At 51.1% G+C, this 18,018-nt stretch overlaps 1 protein-coding gene across 2 annotated transcripts in view; it reads left to right on the top strand.

The window, feature by feature from the left end:
* MOV10L1 (Mov10 like RNA helicase 1) overlaps positions 1-18,018 on the top strand; it is a 1,432,366-nt gene that overhangs the window by 1,124,247 nt on the left and 290,101 nt on the right. For both annotated transcript variants that reach the window (XM_069627860.1, XM_069627861.1), the window contains one exon: positions 8,776-8,949. In XM_069627860.1, the coding sequence (XP_069483961.1) occupies positions 8,776-8,949 (174 nt within the window). The remainder of the gene's footprint in view (positions 1-8,775; positions 8,950-18,018) is intronic.

Genomic DNA, 18,018 nt, shown 5'->3' with positions numbered 1-18,018 from the left:
CGAGACAAACATTCAAAGGACTATCGACCTCCTTCACGAGTTAGGTTTCTCAATCAACGAGAAAAAGTCAAGCCTAGTGCCAAGCACCTCAAAACAATTCCTAGAAGCAATCCTAGATACCCAAGAGGGGTTGACCTTTCCTTCAGAAGAAAGAATTCGGAATATACTACTGCAAATTCCGCATTATCAGTCCGGTCAACAAATAACGGTACGCAAAGCAATGCATTTACTGGGCATGATGGCGTCATGTATTTACCTGGTCCCCCACGCGCGCCTGCGCATGCGTCCCATGCAGGAATGGTTGGCGAAACAGTGGTCTCAGGGAAGTGGTCAGTGGGACGATCTAGTGGTCGTTTCACCAACACTGGTACAAAGCCTTCACTGGTGGACAAGAGAGAATCTAGCACAGGGGAAACCCTTTTACGATCCCGAGGTACAGGCAGCGGTCACTACAGATGCATGCCTGACGGGGTGGGGAGCTCACCATCTCCACCACACAGCTCAGGGTCTCTGGTCTCACTCAGTGGCCAAGAACCACATCAACCTGCTAGAGCTTCTGGCAGTATTCAGAGCGCTTCAGGCGTTCGAGCCCCACCTACTAAACCTGTCAGTGCAAATCCGGACGGACAGCACAACAGCCATGTTCTACCTGAACAAGCAAGGAGGGACTCGCTCGCCAAATCTGTCCAAGCTTGCCCAGAAAATCTGGATATGGGCACTCAGACGGAACATCCTCCTGTCATCACAACATGTTCCAGGGGAGCTCAATTCCCTAGCGGATGCTCTGAGCAGAGACTCCCTCCCAGAGGAACACGAATGGGTTCTACACAGAGAGGTCGTAGAAGATATCTTCTCTCAGTGGGGTTTCCCCACTATAGACTTATTCGCCACAAGCGAAAACAGACAATGCCCAGGATTTGCATCCAGGTTCCCCCAACCAGACTCCCAGGGGAACGCCCTGTGGATGAACTGGTCAGGGATGTTTGCGTAAGCTTTTCCACCAACTCCTCTCATCAGGAAAGTGATGAACAAGATGAACAGAGAGTCGATGACGCTCGTCCTAGTTGCTCCCATGTGGGCAAGACAACCGTGGTTCCCACATCTACGGAGGATGGCGGTGTGCGAGCCCATCAAACTTCCAGGCTGGTACAACCTACTGTCCCAGCACCAAGGTCAAACAGTGCACCAGCAACCCAACTCAATGAACCTGGCAGCATGGCTCCTGAGGTCATAGAGTTTAGACATCTCAATTTGCCACAGAGGTGTATGGACATCTTAAAGGAATCTAGGAAACCAAACACAAGGCACTGTTACTTTGACAAGTGGAAGAGGTTTGTTATCTGGTGCCAGAGTAGATCAATCAACCCGGTTGATTGCACTCCTTCCACTATTGTTACATACATGCTCCACCTGCTGGATGCAGGATTGGTTTTTAACTCACTGAAGGTACACCTGGCAGCCCTGTCGGCTTACACCACTTCCCATAGCAAAGTTTTGTGGTGGAAAGTACCAGTAGTTAAAGCCTTCATGGAAGGAGTAAAGAGACTTCACCCTCCTATTTCAAGCCCACCACCAGGGTGGGACCTTAATGTGGTGCTAGCCAAGCTCATGGGCCCCCCTTTCGAACCCATGCATAAAAGCAGTCTCAAACACCTGATTTATAAAACGGCCTTCTTAGTAGCTATTACTTCTATAAGAAGGGTCAGTGAAATTCAGGCTCTGTCAGTGCAGGATCCCTTCTTTACTGTCCATAAAGACAAACTGGTTTTACGCACACACCCTGGGTTCTCACCTAAGTTTATATCTAAATTCCATGTAAACCAGTCCATCGAGCTTCCGGCTTTCTTCGAGGACCCGCAAAGCTCGGCTGAGGTGAAACTACACACCCTAGATGTGCGTAGGGCGGTCTTCTACTATGTAAATAAAACCAGACCGCTAAGAAAAACAGATCAACTGTTTGTCTCCGTAGCTACAGGCAGAGAGGGGGATCGCGTCTCTAAAGGTGCCATCTCGAAGTGGATTATTAACTGTATCCACCTGTGTTACTCACTCTCTGAAAGAACTCTGCCTTTCACGCCAAGAGCCCACTCTACCAGAGGCATTGGGGCCACTCTGGCTTTCATTGCAAATGTACCCCTTGACACCATTTGCAAAGCAGCTACTTGGAGCTCTATTCACACTTTTACTCAGCATTACTGCATTGACACCCATTCCAAGGCAGATACACAAGTGGGACAAGCGGTTCTAAGACACTTATTTGCTCATGACCCTTCTCACATCCCACCTCCTTCTTCAGGTACTGCTCGCTAATCTATGCACAGCATGTGATCTAAGCAGATTCCATAAGCCTCACAAGGGATACATTACTCACCGTAATCGTATTTCTGATGCTTGTATCTGCTTAGATTCACATGCGACCCACCCTTCCTCCCCTCTGAGAGAAGGTGCATGATTGCTTGTAGTCTTACCTTTCTGTCTATCTGCTTGGATTATCTGTACTCGCGCTACTCCTCATGCTACCTCATGTCAGAAAAAATACAATCTGAGGATCCTAGACGCCCATTTTCGAGTTTCGAAAAACAAACTGTAATACTCCGCAGCTTCCACTAGATGTCGGCCTATGCACAGCATGTGAATCTAAGCAGATACAAGCATCAGAAATACGATTACGGTGAGTAATGTATCATATATATATTCATATATATTTCTGAGGCTTGTGGAATCTGCTTAGATCACATGCTGTGCATAGGCTGACATCTAGTGGAAGCTGCGGAGTATTACAGTTTGTTTTTCGAAACTCGAAAATGGGCGTCGACACAGGCAGTGCCAATAATACTATCCCTAGTGTGACGTCCACTGTACCCATGATCCCTCACGCGTGTAGGACCCTCAGATTGTTTTTTTCCGCCATACTTGACGAAAGCATTCCATGGAGTTCCCTGGCTTTCAGCCATATTTTGCTAAAAATCAATTATATTTCCTTGTTTCTTCCTCTCCCACATCGAATCATCGAGGTTCGAAGTTCGACGCCGGCCCGGAGAAGAAACAACTATTTTACATCCAGCCTTACGCCCAGTATAGTGAGGATCCATTAGAGGATGAGGATCCAGACTTGGTAACGTTGGACGACCAAACTGAGGTGGACTATTATGGGGATGACGAGGACCAAAAGGAGGAGGAAGATGACCCAGAAGTCTACAGAATAGACTCCCTGGTAGGCAAAGAACCTCAAGTTACCGACTCTCCAGTCGACAACCAGCCCCTCCTAAATGAGGTCTTGACTAGACCGGCAGAACACTTCCGCATAGACACTCAAGGGGCACAGGAGGAGAGGGACTTTGCTGAGGAACTAATAGGAGAAAAGAAACCCATTGCTCAGGCCATTCCAATTCTCAAGTCCATTCAATGGGGGATTGATCCTTCCCTTCTCAATCCTAACCTTACCAGGGCGGTAAACCCCAGAGTCGAGAAATTGTTCAGGGCAGCCCAATCATACCCGCTTTACATAAGGGGGCAACTAAAGCCTGACTCCCTGGTAGTTACTAATACCCGGAAGAGGGCGGAAATGCCTCTATCATCATCTGAGGCTCCCCCCGACAAGGAGAGCAAGAACATTTACAGGTTGGGAAGGAAGGTAGCCTCCACTTCTGCTTACAAAGCAAGGATTGCGAACTCCACCTCTCTGCTGGCTAGTTACAACTGCCACCAGTGGGAGCAAGTAGCTGCCCTCATCGACTCCGCACCGGAACCCTTAAAGGGCCAGTTGGCCCAGGTTGCGTCGTAGGGGAGAGCCGTGTCCGGTTACATCCTTAAGGCAACCTTTGATGCCGCAGATAACGCCGGCAGGCTCTTAGCAGAGAGCACTGTCATTAAAAGGCATGCTTGGTGAAGACAGTCAGGGTTTAAACCCGAGATACAAGCATCCCTAATCAACATGCCGGTGGAGCCTAATCTACTGTTTGGTAAGGCGGTAGAGGACGCATTAAAGAATGCCAAAGATGAGTATGAGACTCTGAAATCCCTGGGACAGTTAACCAACAAGCCCCCTAATCAAAGAGGCAATAGTAATTTTCGTCACCCATGCGGCCAAAATTCACAAAGAGGCTCCAACTATTCACAGGGGCAGGGTACATCATGGTGTAACAACCAGCAGTCTACCCAGAGTTACAGCAGAGGAAACGAGGGGCTGTGGTAAGGGTAGAGGCAGCCCCAGCAGAGGCGGCACGCCTCCCGCAAAACTGTGACGCCGCGTTCAGGGTCCCCAGTAGGGGGACGCATTACCAACTACACCGAAGCTTGGGAAGGGATCACATCAGACAGATGGGTGCTGTCCACAGTGTCTGCAGGATACTGCATAGAACTACTCCAGCGTCCCTGAAACCACCCTCCACGTCAAAAAATACATTCCTCAGACCACCAGAAGATCCTCCGCAAGGAGATCGTCAATCTTCTAGCAAAGGACGCGATAAAACTCGTCCCGGGCAACCAGGTAAACAAGGGTATTTATTCAACTTACTTCCTTGTGCCAAAAAAAGATCTGACAATGCGCCCAGTATTAGACTTACGCCCTGCAAACAAGTATGTCAAGCCCCAAAAGTTTCGCATTACTACTCTCCAAGAGGTAATCCCCCTCCTAAAAAAGGCGGATTACATGGCAACATTGGACATGAAATATGCCTATTTTCATATTTCCATTTTTCCCAGCGCACAGAAGATTCTTGCGTTTCTAGGTGGACAGTCAGCACTACCAGTTCAAGGTGCTGCCCTTCGGTATAGCCTCAGCTCCAAGGGTATTCACCAAGGTACTGGCGGTGGCGGCGGCACACCTACGCAGGGAGGCAATCCGAGTGTACCCTTACCTGGACGACTGGCTCATCACGGGGGAGACCCCAGTAATTTGCAGATCAAACATTCAAAGAACGATCAACCTCCTCTTCGAATTGGGTTTCTCCATGAACGCGAAAAAATCAAGCCTGGTGCCAAGCACCTCCAAACAGTTCCTAGGAGCTGTCCTAGACACTGAAGAAGGGTTGGCCTTTCCATCAGAGGAAAGAATTTGGAATCTACTACTGCAAATTCCTCTATATCAGCCCGGTCGCCAGATAAGGGTGCGCAAAGTAATGCGTTTGCTAGGCATGATGGCGTCATGTATTTACCTGGTGCCCCACGCGCGCCTGCGCATGCGACCCATGCAAGAATGGTTGGTGAAACAGTGGTCTCAGGCAAGTGGTCAGTGGGACGATCTAGTGGTCGTTTCACCAACACTTGTACAAAGTCTTCACTGGTGGACAAGAGAGAACCTGTCAAAGGGGAAACCCTTTTACGATCCAGAGGTACAAGCTGTAGTCACTACGGATGCATCCCTGTCAGGGTGGAGAGCACACCTCCTTCACCACACAGCTCAGGGTCTCTGGTCTCACACAGTGGCCAAGAATCCTATCAATCTGCTAGAGCTTCTGGCAGTATTCAGAGCGCTTCAAGGATTTGGAGCCCCACCTGTTGAACCTGTCAGTGCGGATCCTGGCAGACAGCACAACAGCGATGTTTTACCTAAACAAACAGGGAGGGACTCGTTCGCCAAATCTGTCCAAGCTTTCCCAGAAAATTTGGAGATGGGCACTCAGACGGAACATTTACCTGTCATCTCAACTTGTTCCAGGAGATCTCAATTCGCTAGCAGATGCTTTAAGCAGAGATCCCCTCCCAAGAGAACACGAATGGTGTCTACTCGGAGAAGTCGTACAAAACATCTTCTCACAGTGGGGTTTCCCCACTACAGACCTATTCGCCACAAGCGAAAACATGCAATGCCCGGAATTTGCGTCCAGGTTCCCCCAGCCAGACTCAAAGGGGAACGCCCTGTGGATGAACTGGTCAGGAATGTTTGCCTATGCTTTTCCACCAACCCCTCTCATGAGGAAGGTGGTCAACAGATGCACAGGGAATCGCTGACGCTCAGCCTAGTTGCTCCCATGTGGGTCAGGCAACTGTGGTTCCCACACCTACGCAGACTAGCGGTGTGCAAACCCATCATGCTCCCGTGCTGGTACAACCTACTGTCCCAGCACCAAGGACAAACAGTGCACCCTCAACCCAACTCAATTAACCTGGCAGCATGGCACCTGAAGTCATAGAGTTTGAACATCTCGACTTACCACAAAGATGTATGGACATCCTAAAGGAATCTAGGAAACCTAACACGAAGCACTGTTACTTTGATAAATGGAAAATATTTGTTATCTGGTGCCAGGATAAGCAAATCAACCCAGTTGGTTGCACTCCTTCCAATATTGTCACTTACATGCTCCACCTGCTGGATGCAGGCCTAGTATTTAACTCACTAAAGGTACATCTGGCAGCGCTGTCAGCCTACACCACTTCCCACAACAAGGTTTTGTGGTGGAAAGTACCAGTGGTTAAAGCCTTCATGGAAAGGGTAAAGAGAATCCACCCTCCAATTTCTAACCCACCACCTGGTTGGGACATTAATGTGGTGCTTGCTAAGCTCATGGGCCCACCATTTGAACCCATGCATGAAGCCAGTCTCAAACACCTGACCTATAAAACTGCCTTCTTAGTAGCCATTACATCCATAAGAAGGGTCAGTGAAATTCAGGCTCTGTCAGTGCAGGATCCTTCTTTACTGTTCATAAGGATAAACTGGTTCTACGAACACACCCTAGGCTCTCACCTAAGTGTATTTCTAAATTCCACGTTAACCAGTCCATCGAGCTTCCGGCCTTCTTCCAAGAACCCAAAAGCTCTGCTGAGGTGAAACTACACACTCTAGGTGTGCGAAGAGCGCTCTTCTACTATGTAGACAAGACCAGACAGCTAAGGAAAACAGACCAACTGTTTGTCTCCGTAGCTACAGGCAGAGAGGCAGATCGCGTCTCTAAAGGTGCCATCCCAAATGAATCGTCAATTGTATCCAACTATGTTACTCCTTTCTGAAAAGACTCTGCCTTTTACGCCAAGAGCCCACTCTACAAGAGGCATTGGGGCCATTCTGGCTTTCATTGCAAATGTACCCCTTGACACCATTTGCAAGGCAGCTACTTGGAGCTCTATTCACACTTTTACTCAGCACTACTGCATTGACACTCATTCCAAGACAGATACTCAAGTGGGACAAGCGGTTCTAAAACATCTGTTTGCTCAGGACCCTTCTCACATTCCACCTCCTTCTTCTAACACTGCTCGCTAATCTATGCACAGCATGTGATCTAAGCAGATTCCACAAGCCTCAGAAGGGATACATAACTCACCATAATCGTATTTCTGATGCTTGTATCTGCTTAGATTCACATGCGACCCGCCCTTCCTCCCCTCTGAGAGAAGGCGCATGGATGCTTGTAGTCTTATCTTCCTATCTATCTGCTTGGATAATCTGTACTCATGCTACTCCTCATGCTACCTCATGTCAGAAAAAATACAATCTGATGGTCCTACACGCGTGAGGGATCATGGGTACAGTGGATGTCACACTAGGGATAGTATTACTGGCACGCCCTGTGTCAATGCCCATTTTCAAGTTTTGAAAAACAAACTGTAATACTCTGCAGCTTCCACTAGATGTCGGCCTATGCACAGCATGTGAATCTAAGCAGATCCAAGCATCAGAAATACGATTACGGTGAGTAATCGCTAGTCTGCGTAGGTGTGGGAACCACGGTTGCCTCGCCCACATGGGAGCAACTAGGATGAGCGTCATCTATTCCCTGTGCATCTTGTTGACCACCTTCCTCATGAGAGGGGTTGGTGGAAAAGCGTAGGCAAACATTCCTGACCAGTTCATCCACAGGGCGTTCCCCTTGGAGTCTGTCTGGGGGAACCTGGACACGAATTCTGGGCATTGCCTGTTTACGCTTGTGGCGAATAGGTCTGTAGTGGGGAAACCCCACTGTGAGAAGCTGTCTTGTACGATTTCTCTGAGTAGACACCATTTGTGTTCTCTTGGGTGGGGATCTCTGCTTAAAGCGTCTGCTAGCAAATTGAGATCCCCTGGAACATGTTGAGATGACAGGTAAATGTTGCGTCTGAGTGCCCATCTCCAAATTTTCTAGGCACGCTTGGACAGATTTGGCGAACGAGTCCCTCTCTGTTTGTTTAGGTAAAACATTGCTGTTGTGGTGTCTGTCAGGATTATCTTATCAGTACCACTAGATGGCAAGGTGTTGATTTATAAATAGGGTACACATGCCCTGAATTCTTTAGAAACATCAGGCACGTGAAACCCTACAAAGGCAAATGCATTGAAAACATATCCAAAATCCTTAAGCAGAATTCACTTCAAACAACTGCCACACCCTTAAGGAATATCCAGAAAAAATAAGTCATTGTTCCAGCATTGGTCCCTTTTATAGATTCACATGCTTAGTGAATATTCCAAAGAGGGAACTCCTCAGGGACATTACATGAAGATACTGTACTGATGATCAATAATAAAAGTGAAAGATGTTTGCAGTTGTCTCAGTTGTTGAGAGATGTTTGTCTTGGATTGAAAAATGCTATGTAGAAAGGCTAATTCTATAGAAATGCTGTTTCTAAAGAATTCAGGGCATGTGTACCATATTTATAAATCAACACCTTGCCATCAAGTGGTACTGATAAGATAATATACTTTTTGGTCTCGGTCTTGGTTTCTGTTCATTTAGCCATAGGAGAATGCATCAGGACAATACATTATCAGAATATGAAATTTTAACCACGGCACAGTTTTTTCCAGTTATGCTTACTGTTATATATTCATTTGTTTCTTCTATTTCTCTACAGGTTACAAAGCTTTTGAAAAACTATAGATCCCATCCTGCTTTGCTTGAACTGCCTTCAAAACTATTTTACCACAAAGAACTGCAAGTTTGCGCCGATGCTGCTGTGGTAACATCCTTGGCAACCTGGGATAAATTACCTAGAAAACATTTCCCACTGATCTTCCATGGAGTCAGGGTATGGAAAATGTTTTTAATGTAAACAATACCTTTGCTTAGATGCGATCCAAAGAAGTGCATGCACCATCATTGTGTTTAAAGACATATTTTTAAGCACTGCAGTAAACAAAGAAATTAATATTGTTATTGTTGAAACCAACAGTATATTATGAGTTGTTGTGAGCGCTGACAGTGCACGTTTCATGGCCAAAGGAGATACACCGTCCTAAATAGGGATATGACGCAACAGGTGCCATGCAAAAGCTTGATTGGCTAACAGAAACAGCAAGCCCTTAAGGCTGTGTGGCTGTAACTGTAATCTCTGACCAGGGTCCAGGCACACCCAATGACATGTGATATGTCACATAAGAGGGCAGGTAATTCTTGCCTGAGAACTGGACTCGGGGTCATATGGGGCACCAGTCACCTGACTGAGGCCCTTTACATATGATGGGGAGATCCGCTGCAAGCAGAGATTTTCCCACATGGATAGGCTATGCAGAATTGTACTGGCTTGTACTAGCTTATGTAAGGGTGTAGAAGTAAGGCTTAAACAGACAGGTGGCATCTTTGTGGGTACAAACTTCTATTGCTCAGGAAAGGATTGGAAAAATGCCTCTATCCCTAAAGCTAAGTGAAATTGTCAGGATGTCCAAAACTAAAAGTCTGTCACTGTTGTGTCCCAAAAAGCCTACCTCTGTCCCTAAAACTAAGAACTTAAATCACTGTGCAAGGATGATCTCTTCCAAAATTAAAGTGTTAATTGTATTTTCAACCAACAGAAGGGATCTCAGTCTCTCGGGTAATCAACATTGATGAAAGAAAAAGTGTTCACAAATGTAATTCTCCAGCATTGGATCTTTCCATAGATTCACATGCTGTGAATATTCCCCGTCGTCAGACTGGAAATTCTCGATAACATAGAGCAGTTTAAACTTTAACTGAAAACTTTCAGTCACTTCTCTGCTCTAGCATAGTCATGTTGGGTCATACTACTCACAGCCAATAGGAACACCTCCCATAGCTCCTCCCTTGTTGGCCATCTTCTGTTTTTTTACCGCAGGTTCGTGTAGGGAGTAGATATTTTTCGACGTCTACTCGACATCCGCCATTGGCTGCGACAGTGCTCCCTCCGTGGATCGCTCCCGCCGCCGGTAATATTTGTCAAAGCTTCATCTGCGCAATTGGGCCTACCTCATGGCGGAATCCACAAGGAAAAGCCTGTTCAAGGCCTGCACCCAATGTGGACTGAAGAATGTGTACATGGATGAGCACCATGACGACCGACACCACTGCCTTCATCCACACCGTGTCATCCAGGACTGCGAAATCTGCCAGTCGTTCTCCAACAAGACGCTGACGGATCGTCAACGTCATCTCGTGGCTCGAGGACGCCGGTGGGGCCTCTGACTCTGGTTTATTTCAGAGTCATGCCTCATTAGGGCGGGGCAGGACGGCTTAGCGAACTACCTATAGTAAGAGGTGTAGGTCGCATGAAGTCCAGGCCACCAGCAAGAAGAGGCATAAAGAAACACCCAGTGACGAGCCCAGATCCTCGCGCAAGGACCAGACTTCACCAAAGGTCAGTGCCCAAATGGTGTCCACAGAGGCAGGGAGCTAAGGCCTTTTCTATGATCCCAGGTAGGCAACGTCTTCTATGTCCATGTGGAAGTCTGGTGGGCACTCGTCGCCTTCAATGGCCACCGGATCTGTGCATTCCCACAGACTTTGCCCTGTGTACCAGTGTCCGCTCATTTGTCTGACTATTTGATTATTGACTTTTGGGAAGAAGAACGCACTCTTTCTGCCCAGAAATGCGGCAAAGCCGCAGACCCAGCCCTCCATCCTGGTGATCTTTTTGGAGACCAGGTTGAAATACGGCACCTATCCTCTGTAGAGTTTTTAATTCTGTCATTAGGAAGGGTCTGATACCAGCGTCCTGGAGGAAGGTGAAATAATCCCGCTGTATAAGAAGGGAGGGCGGGATTTGCCGGTAAACTACCGTCGAATTTCCCTCTTGGACAGTGCAGGTAAATAATTCAGCAAGGTTTTGTCTCGTCTCCAGGACTGGGCCTATAATAACAATGTTATCACAGACCTTCAGGCGGGATTTCGGAGGAAAAAGGGCACCTTAGACCAATGTTATGTGCTGTTTGTTGATCCAGAAATATGTTGTATTAAATAAAATGAAATTATATGCTGTATTTCTGGATCTCAAAACTGCTTCCGATTCAGTATCCCGGGGAAAACTGTGGAACATCTCCGCTTGACGGAATGTTCTCCCCGATCTGATAGAAATCATTGGTTTCTCCAGCATGGGGTCTGGCATGGATTCACATGCTCATGAATATTCCCCGTCGTCAGGCTGGGAATCCTCGGTAAAAAAAAAACCAGTATCAGTTTTGTTTCTGATCTGTCTTTCGTAGTAATAACCAATCACTGGTCTCTGCGTCATACTGACCACAGCCAATGACTGCCCTCTACCTAAGCACCGCCTCTGGCAGCCATCTTCAGATTTTTACCGCACGTTCATGTGTTGGGATCCTCGTGCTATTGCTCTCGAGCGTTAGTGCTAATTTTTTCACGTTTTTTTCTCAAAACTTCGTTTTTTCCGGTCAAAAGAGCCTCAAGCTCCACCGACGTCGTGTCGGATTCGTCTGCGCCCCTCAATGTTGAAGATTTCGTCGAGCTACGTTTGGAGGACTCCAGAAGCTTCTCAGGCCCGGACATGGCCCAGGAGAAGGGAAGCTCGACGCCCGGGAAGCTGTTCAGGGTCTGTCCTGGATGCCAGCTGCAGAACGTCTTTAAGGAGGACGAACACTCCTTTTGTCTCTACTGCTTACATGAGGACAAGACGCACGTGGAGAAGGACTGTGCGTTTTGCGGCAATATGTCGGAGCAGACCATGAAGGACCGCCACCAACGCCTCGCCAACTGGCTGGAAGGGAAGAGCCCGTCAGGCGAGAAGAAAAGGAAGAAATCCGAGCGGTCTTCTAAGACCTTTGAGGACGCCCCGGCGACGGGGGTCCAACACAAGGCCAAGCACTGCGAGTCCGCTGGCACCGGGAGCGCCGAACGGTCGGGCTCTACGGGCGCCAGGCAGGGCGCATCCTCCCCGGCACCTTCAGCCACGAGCCAACGCTCTGGGTCGGGTAAGAGGAAGGGCGAGCACCCGGCGAAGCTCCTGGAGAGGCCCCGGTCGAGCTCGAAGGCCCCATCGGAGGGGGAGCGAGGCAGTGTCCCCCCCCCTCAAGGATAAGGCGGTGAGCGCACCTAAGGTGGTGAAGGCCTTAATCCATCCGGCCAAGCCCTCTATCGATACTGTCGCGGCGGCCCTGGCTCAGCCTGTGGAGGCTACACCAGTGGTGGCGACCTCGGGGCTCAGAGTCTCCCTGCCACCTCGGAGGGAGTCCTCTTTTGTGCCCATCGATAGGACCCCCGTGAAATCCCCGGCGGGGAAGAAAAAGGGGGGGCAGGGCGTCGTCGTAGATTCGGCTTCAGAGGAAGAGCTGATAGAGGTCTTAAGCCACGGCCTTGGCGTGGATGAAGACCGGCCCGTCGGGACGGAGCCCGACGCAGGTGACGACGACAGCATCGAGGGTGCCGACGGGGCCCCTGATCGCCCGTCGGATTCCCCTCTGCCAGCGCCGCAAGACAACTCAGCGGCCATTTTGTTGGCTATACAGTCCTTATGCTCAGAGATAAGGACGAGACTACCGTTGCCGACGGAGGAGCCTCTCCCGTCGGGGCATCCTGAACCGGGACCTCCCAAGAAAAGAAGGATTCACCCTCCACCTCCTTTTCAGCCGTCGCGACCCGTCCAGCCCTCCTCCCCGTCCACCCGAGGGGATGATACGGGGACCGACACGGCAGCGACGGGTACGGACGACGAGGTATACGACGAGGATCTCCCGTCATCACCTCCCACCAGGGCCTCTCCGCCCGACGAGATTGGATCGTTCCACTCCATGATCGCCAGGGCATCCGAGCTTTTCCAACTCTGCCCTGAGGAGAAGAAAAAGGAAGGATTCCTTTATCAACGGCGCGAGGCCAAGAGGAAGACGGTCCTCGCGGTGCCTCTACTGGACGACATTTGGGATGAGGGCCTCGCCCTCCTCAAGAACCCTTCCACGACGCCAGCTAGAAGAGACCGGTACGAAAAGAAGTACCGGGTCCCGGACGCGGCCCCCCTGTGCCACCGGGCGCAGCCTACCCCAGACCCCGTCGTCTCCGCGGCGGCCAGGAAGAAAGCGGGGGGGGGTGCGGCCTCCACTTCGACTTCCCCACCGGACGGCGCGGGAAAGAAATTGGACGCTATGGGACACAGGGTCATCTCGTCTGCAGCGACGACGATTAAAGCGGCCAACGTCTTGGCTATCGTGGCCCGCCACGACAGGGAGCTATGGTACAAACTGGCTCCCCTGCTGGACTTCCTACCGGACGACAAGAGGGCGGATGCCCTGGAGATCCTACAGGAAGGTGAGGTGGCGTCGGACCACGCCATCACTATTGCGACGGACATCGCCGACACTGGGTTTCGCTAGTTGGGCAACGGCGTGTGCCTTAGGCGGCGTGGATGGCTCAAGGCTACGGACTTCCGTCAAGACGTACAGACCAGAGTCCTGGACATGCCGTTCGATGGGAACAACCTGTTTGGGAAAACAGTGGACGATTCCCTTCAGGCCATTAAAGCGGACACTGAGACGGCCCGGGCCCTTGGGGTTCTACAGCAACGACGGACGCCCTATCGGAGCAGCGGAGGCAAGGGCGCCTCCAAAGGTTCCGGCGGCGGTTTCTCTACCTACCGTCAATCGGCCCGCTCATCGTCTCAAGAGGCCTACAGAGGACGAGGCAAGTCTGGAGGACCCCGCCGTCGTCGCCAAGGAGGTCAAGGCGGCAAAGCCTCGTCGAAACAGGATTGAACCGGCCGTGGGGTCGGGCCCCCACCGAAGCACCCCGGTGGGAGGCCGGCTGGCGAGCTTCGTCAGCGTGTGGGAGTCCATCTCCACCGACCGTTGGGTGCTGGACGCCTTGGCCCGGGGCCACGCGCTCGAGTTTCAAAGAAGGTGCCCGCGCGTCCCCCCCCCGTGGCCAGGAGAGAGCTTCACGTCCCTCAGCTTCTCCTGGAGGTAAAGGCGTTGCTCAGGAAGGGCGCCATCGAACTCGTCCCAAAGAGGCTTCGGGGCTCCGGAGTTTACTCGAGATACTTCCTTGTGAAGAAGAAGACGGGAGGATGGCGCCCCATCCTAGACCTGCAACGTCTGAACAAGTTCATCAAGGCACAGAAGTTCCGGATGGTCACCCTCCAGCACGTCCTGGGTCAGCTGGAGGAAGGAGACTTCCTGTCGTCGTTGGATTTGGAGGATGCCTATTTCCATATTCCCATCCTAAAGGGGCACTGAAAATTCCTCAGATTTGTGGTCCAAGGGCGTCACTACCAGTTCAAAGCCCTCCCCTTCGGACTACGGTCGGCACCCAGGGTATTTACCAAGTGCCTTGCACCGGTGGCGGCGCAGCTGCGCCGCGAGGGGATCCACATCTACCCCTACCTGGACGACTGGCTCATCCGAGCCAAGATGAGGGAGCTCGCCGTGGAGCACACGGCAAGGACCGTCCAACTTCTCACGGACCTGGGATTCTCCGTGAACTACGCCAAGTCCCACCTGGTACCCGCGCAAAACGCACTGTTTCTGGGAGCGAAGCTCGACACAGTGTCCCTTCTGGCCTCCCCATCGGAGGAAAGGACCAGGTCCATCCTGGGCAAGGTACAGCGGATGTTGGCTTCCGACGCGGCCAAGGTGAGGTCCATCAAGTCCCTCCTCAGAATGATGTCTTCTTGCATCTACCTCATTCCCATGTGCAGGCTCCGGATGCGCCCGTTGCAGGAGTTCCTGGACGCGCGCTGGATCCAAACGACGGGCGGCTTCGAGGAGAGGATCACACTCGACGAGAGTTTCCGCCGAGCGGTCCGGTGGTGGGGCACCCGCGCGCATCTGACGGCGGGCATGGACTTCCGGACCCCAGACCACCAGGAGACAGTGACCACGGATGCCTCCCTGGAAGGGTGGGGAGCGCACACCGAAAATCTGCACGCGAGAGGCCTCTGGCTCCCGACGGAGAAGTCCCTCCATATCAACGTCCTGGAGCTCCGTGCAGTGTTCTGGGCCCTCAGGTCCTTCCTTCCGTCCCTCAAGGGCAAGGTGGTGAGGATCTTCACCGACAACACCACCACCATGTTTTACATCAGGAAACAGGGCGGAACCAGGTCCCCAGCACTGTCCAAGGAAGGGCAGGACCTGTGGCATTGGGCCGTCGCCCAAAGGATGTTTCTGGTGCCGTTTCATCTGGCAGGGATAAAAAACACCATCGCCGACTCACTCAGCAGGGAGCTGCGCTCGTGCCACGAGTGGGAACTACGGCAGGATCTAGTGGATCGCCTCTTCCGACGGTGGGGCACACCCCAGATCGACCTGTTCGCGACGGCGACGAACTCCAAGTGCCGGAGGTTCGCCAGCAGGTTTCCCCAAGCGAGGAGCATGGGCGATGCTTTCTCGTTCCCCTGGGAGGGCCTGTTCCTCTACGCGTTCCCTCCTTTGCCACTGCTAATCCGGCTCGTCAACCAGCTCAAGAGGTCACGGTGCAGGATGATCCTCGTCGCACCTGCGTGGCCGAGGCAGATATGGTTCCTGGACCTTCTGGACTTGTCAACGTCCCCGCCAATCAAGCTGCCGGTGGACGCGGATCTACTCTCCAGGGAAGGAGGCGCCATCCTCCACCACGATCCGAAATCGCTGAACTTGCAGGCCTGGCTCCTGCAGCGCTAGAGTTTGGAGGATACGACATACCGGCCGACTGCAGAGAGGTTCTTTCAAAGGCCAGGGCGTCCTCGACTCTTAAATGCTACGGACACAAATGGAAGAGGTTCTCTGTCTGGTGCCACGCACAGAAGATTAACCCTCTACGGATTACGGCTCCCCAGGTACTGCCGTACCTGCTGACGCTGGCCAAAGCTGGACTGGCACACGCGTCCATCAAGATTCATCTTGCTGCGATCTCCCGATACACCAGGTCCACGGGGCGGACGTCCCTGTGGTCTCATCGTCTGGTGAAAGAGTTCATGAAGGGACTGTTTCAGATCGTTCCCGCCGGTGAAGGCTCTGGCCCCGGCGTGGGAGCTCAACGTGGTGCTTACCAAGCTCATGGGACCTCCGTTCGAGCCTCTGCACTCGGCCCCGTTGAAGTTTCTGTCGTGGAAAACAGCGTTTCTTGTGGCCATCACCTCCGCACGACGGGTGGGAGAGATCCAGGCCCTTTCCTGCAAGGCCCCGTACTTGACTTTTCACGACACGAGGGTAGTGCTCAGGACGCACCCCTCCTTCATGCCCAAGGTACCGTTGGACTTCCATCTCAACGAACCCTTGGTGTTGCCTGTGTTCTTCCCGTCGCCTTCGTCGCCGGCTGAGAGGACTTTGCACTCGTTGGATGTGGCTAGAGCGCTGAAGTTCTACGTGGACCGCACGAAGTGTTTTCGGAAGACGTCACAACCCTTTGTGAACTTTGGACCTGTCAATCAGGGGAAGGCTCTCTCGAAGGCTTCCATTTCTAGATGGCTCTCCGGCTGTATCATGTACTGTCATCGGTTGGCAAACCGACCGCTGCCTGGCTGTCCGAGAGCACATTCCACCAGAGCGATCGCAGCTACCACGGCGTTCCTTTCTGGTGTGCCCCTGCTGGACATATGCAGGGCTGCTACGTGGAGGCCGACGCACACCTTCACAAAATTCTACTGCATCGATCGGTATTCCAGGGAGGAGTCCAGGGTCGGCCAAGCAGTGCTGCACAACCTGTTCGCCTGAGGTGAGCCTGGTGAGGAGGTAAGATGCTTAATGTTGAGTTTGATGTAATGCTTAATGTTGAGCCTTTGCCACCTCCCGTGGTTGTGCATGTGTGTACTGCTATGTATTCTTTATTCATGAGCATGTGAATCCATGCCAGACCCCATGCTGGAGAAGGAACAAGTTACTTACCTGTAACTGTTGTTCTCCAGCATGGGTCTGGCATGGATTCACATACGAACCCTCCCGCCTACCCCTCTGCGGCTCTTCACTTGGTCATACTGCCACTTCACGTGCTTCCAAATCTGAAGATGGCTGCCAGAGGTGGTGCTTAGGTAGAGGGCAGTCATTGGATGTGGTCAGTATGACGCAGAGACCAGTGATTGGTTATTACTATGAAAGACAGATCAGAAACGAAACTGATACTGGTTTTTTCTTTACCGAGGATTCCCAGCCTGACGACGGGGAATAGTCATGAGCATGTGAATCCATGCCAGACCCATGCTGGAGAACAACAGTTACAGGTAAGTAACTTGTTCCTTACTGTACTCGGGAAACATTGCCTCCGTCCGTTATGGGCTGGAAGGGGAATCCACAAAGTCATTCCTGGTTACTAAGGGGGTAATGGAAGGGTGCACCATGGCACCTCTATTATCTAACTATTATATTCAGGAGGTTATACACACTTTAATAATGGGGTGTTAGGACTGCCCGAAAATGTCCCCCAATAAATTCACAGCATTATTTTATCCAGATGATGCAGTTCTTTTGTCCACTACCCCGCAAGGCTCGAAGGAAGCCTTGGAAATATTTAGCCAGAAATGTAGGGAGTTACAATTGGAGCTTAACATCGAAAAATCCAAAAGCCCTGAACTTTCCTGGAAAACAAGCTTTACCTGCAGCCGTTTATGGGGCTGAATTGTGGCTCCACGCCAGTGTGAAAGAAATTATTTAAAGCAAACTCAAATTCTTAAAAAATCTGTTATTATTGCCCAATAGTGCTCCCTCCACATTGGTGTTTATTGAACTTGATATAATCCCTGGGGTTGTCCAGTTCAAACTTAAACCCATACTATTCTAGCTAGAGCTGTGGTCTCAAGAGGACCTAGAAAATCTATGGTCTGCGCGGAGACATCTCATGTCATTAGACGGCAAGAGCTCTATAGCATGGCTTCGTCATTTGAAAAAACAATGGGCCTCATTATGAGTCCGGCGGTAACCGCGGCGGTAAAACCGCCAGGTTACCGCCGGAC

The sequence above is a fragment of the Ambystoma mexicanum genome, chromosome 12 (assembly GCF_040938575.1).
Source record: "Ambystoma mexicanum isolate Mex_15411 chromosome 12, UKY_AmexF1_1, whole genome shotgun sequence".
Taxonomy (NCBI): Eukaryota; Metazoa; Chordata; class Amphibia; order Caudata; family Ambystomatidae; genus Ambystoma; species Ambystoma mexicanum.
Note: the sequence above shows the minus strand (reverse complement) of the source record. Positions and strands in the feature narration are given on the sequence as shown.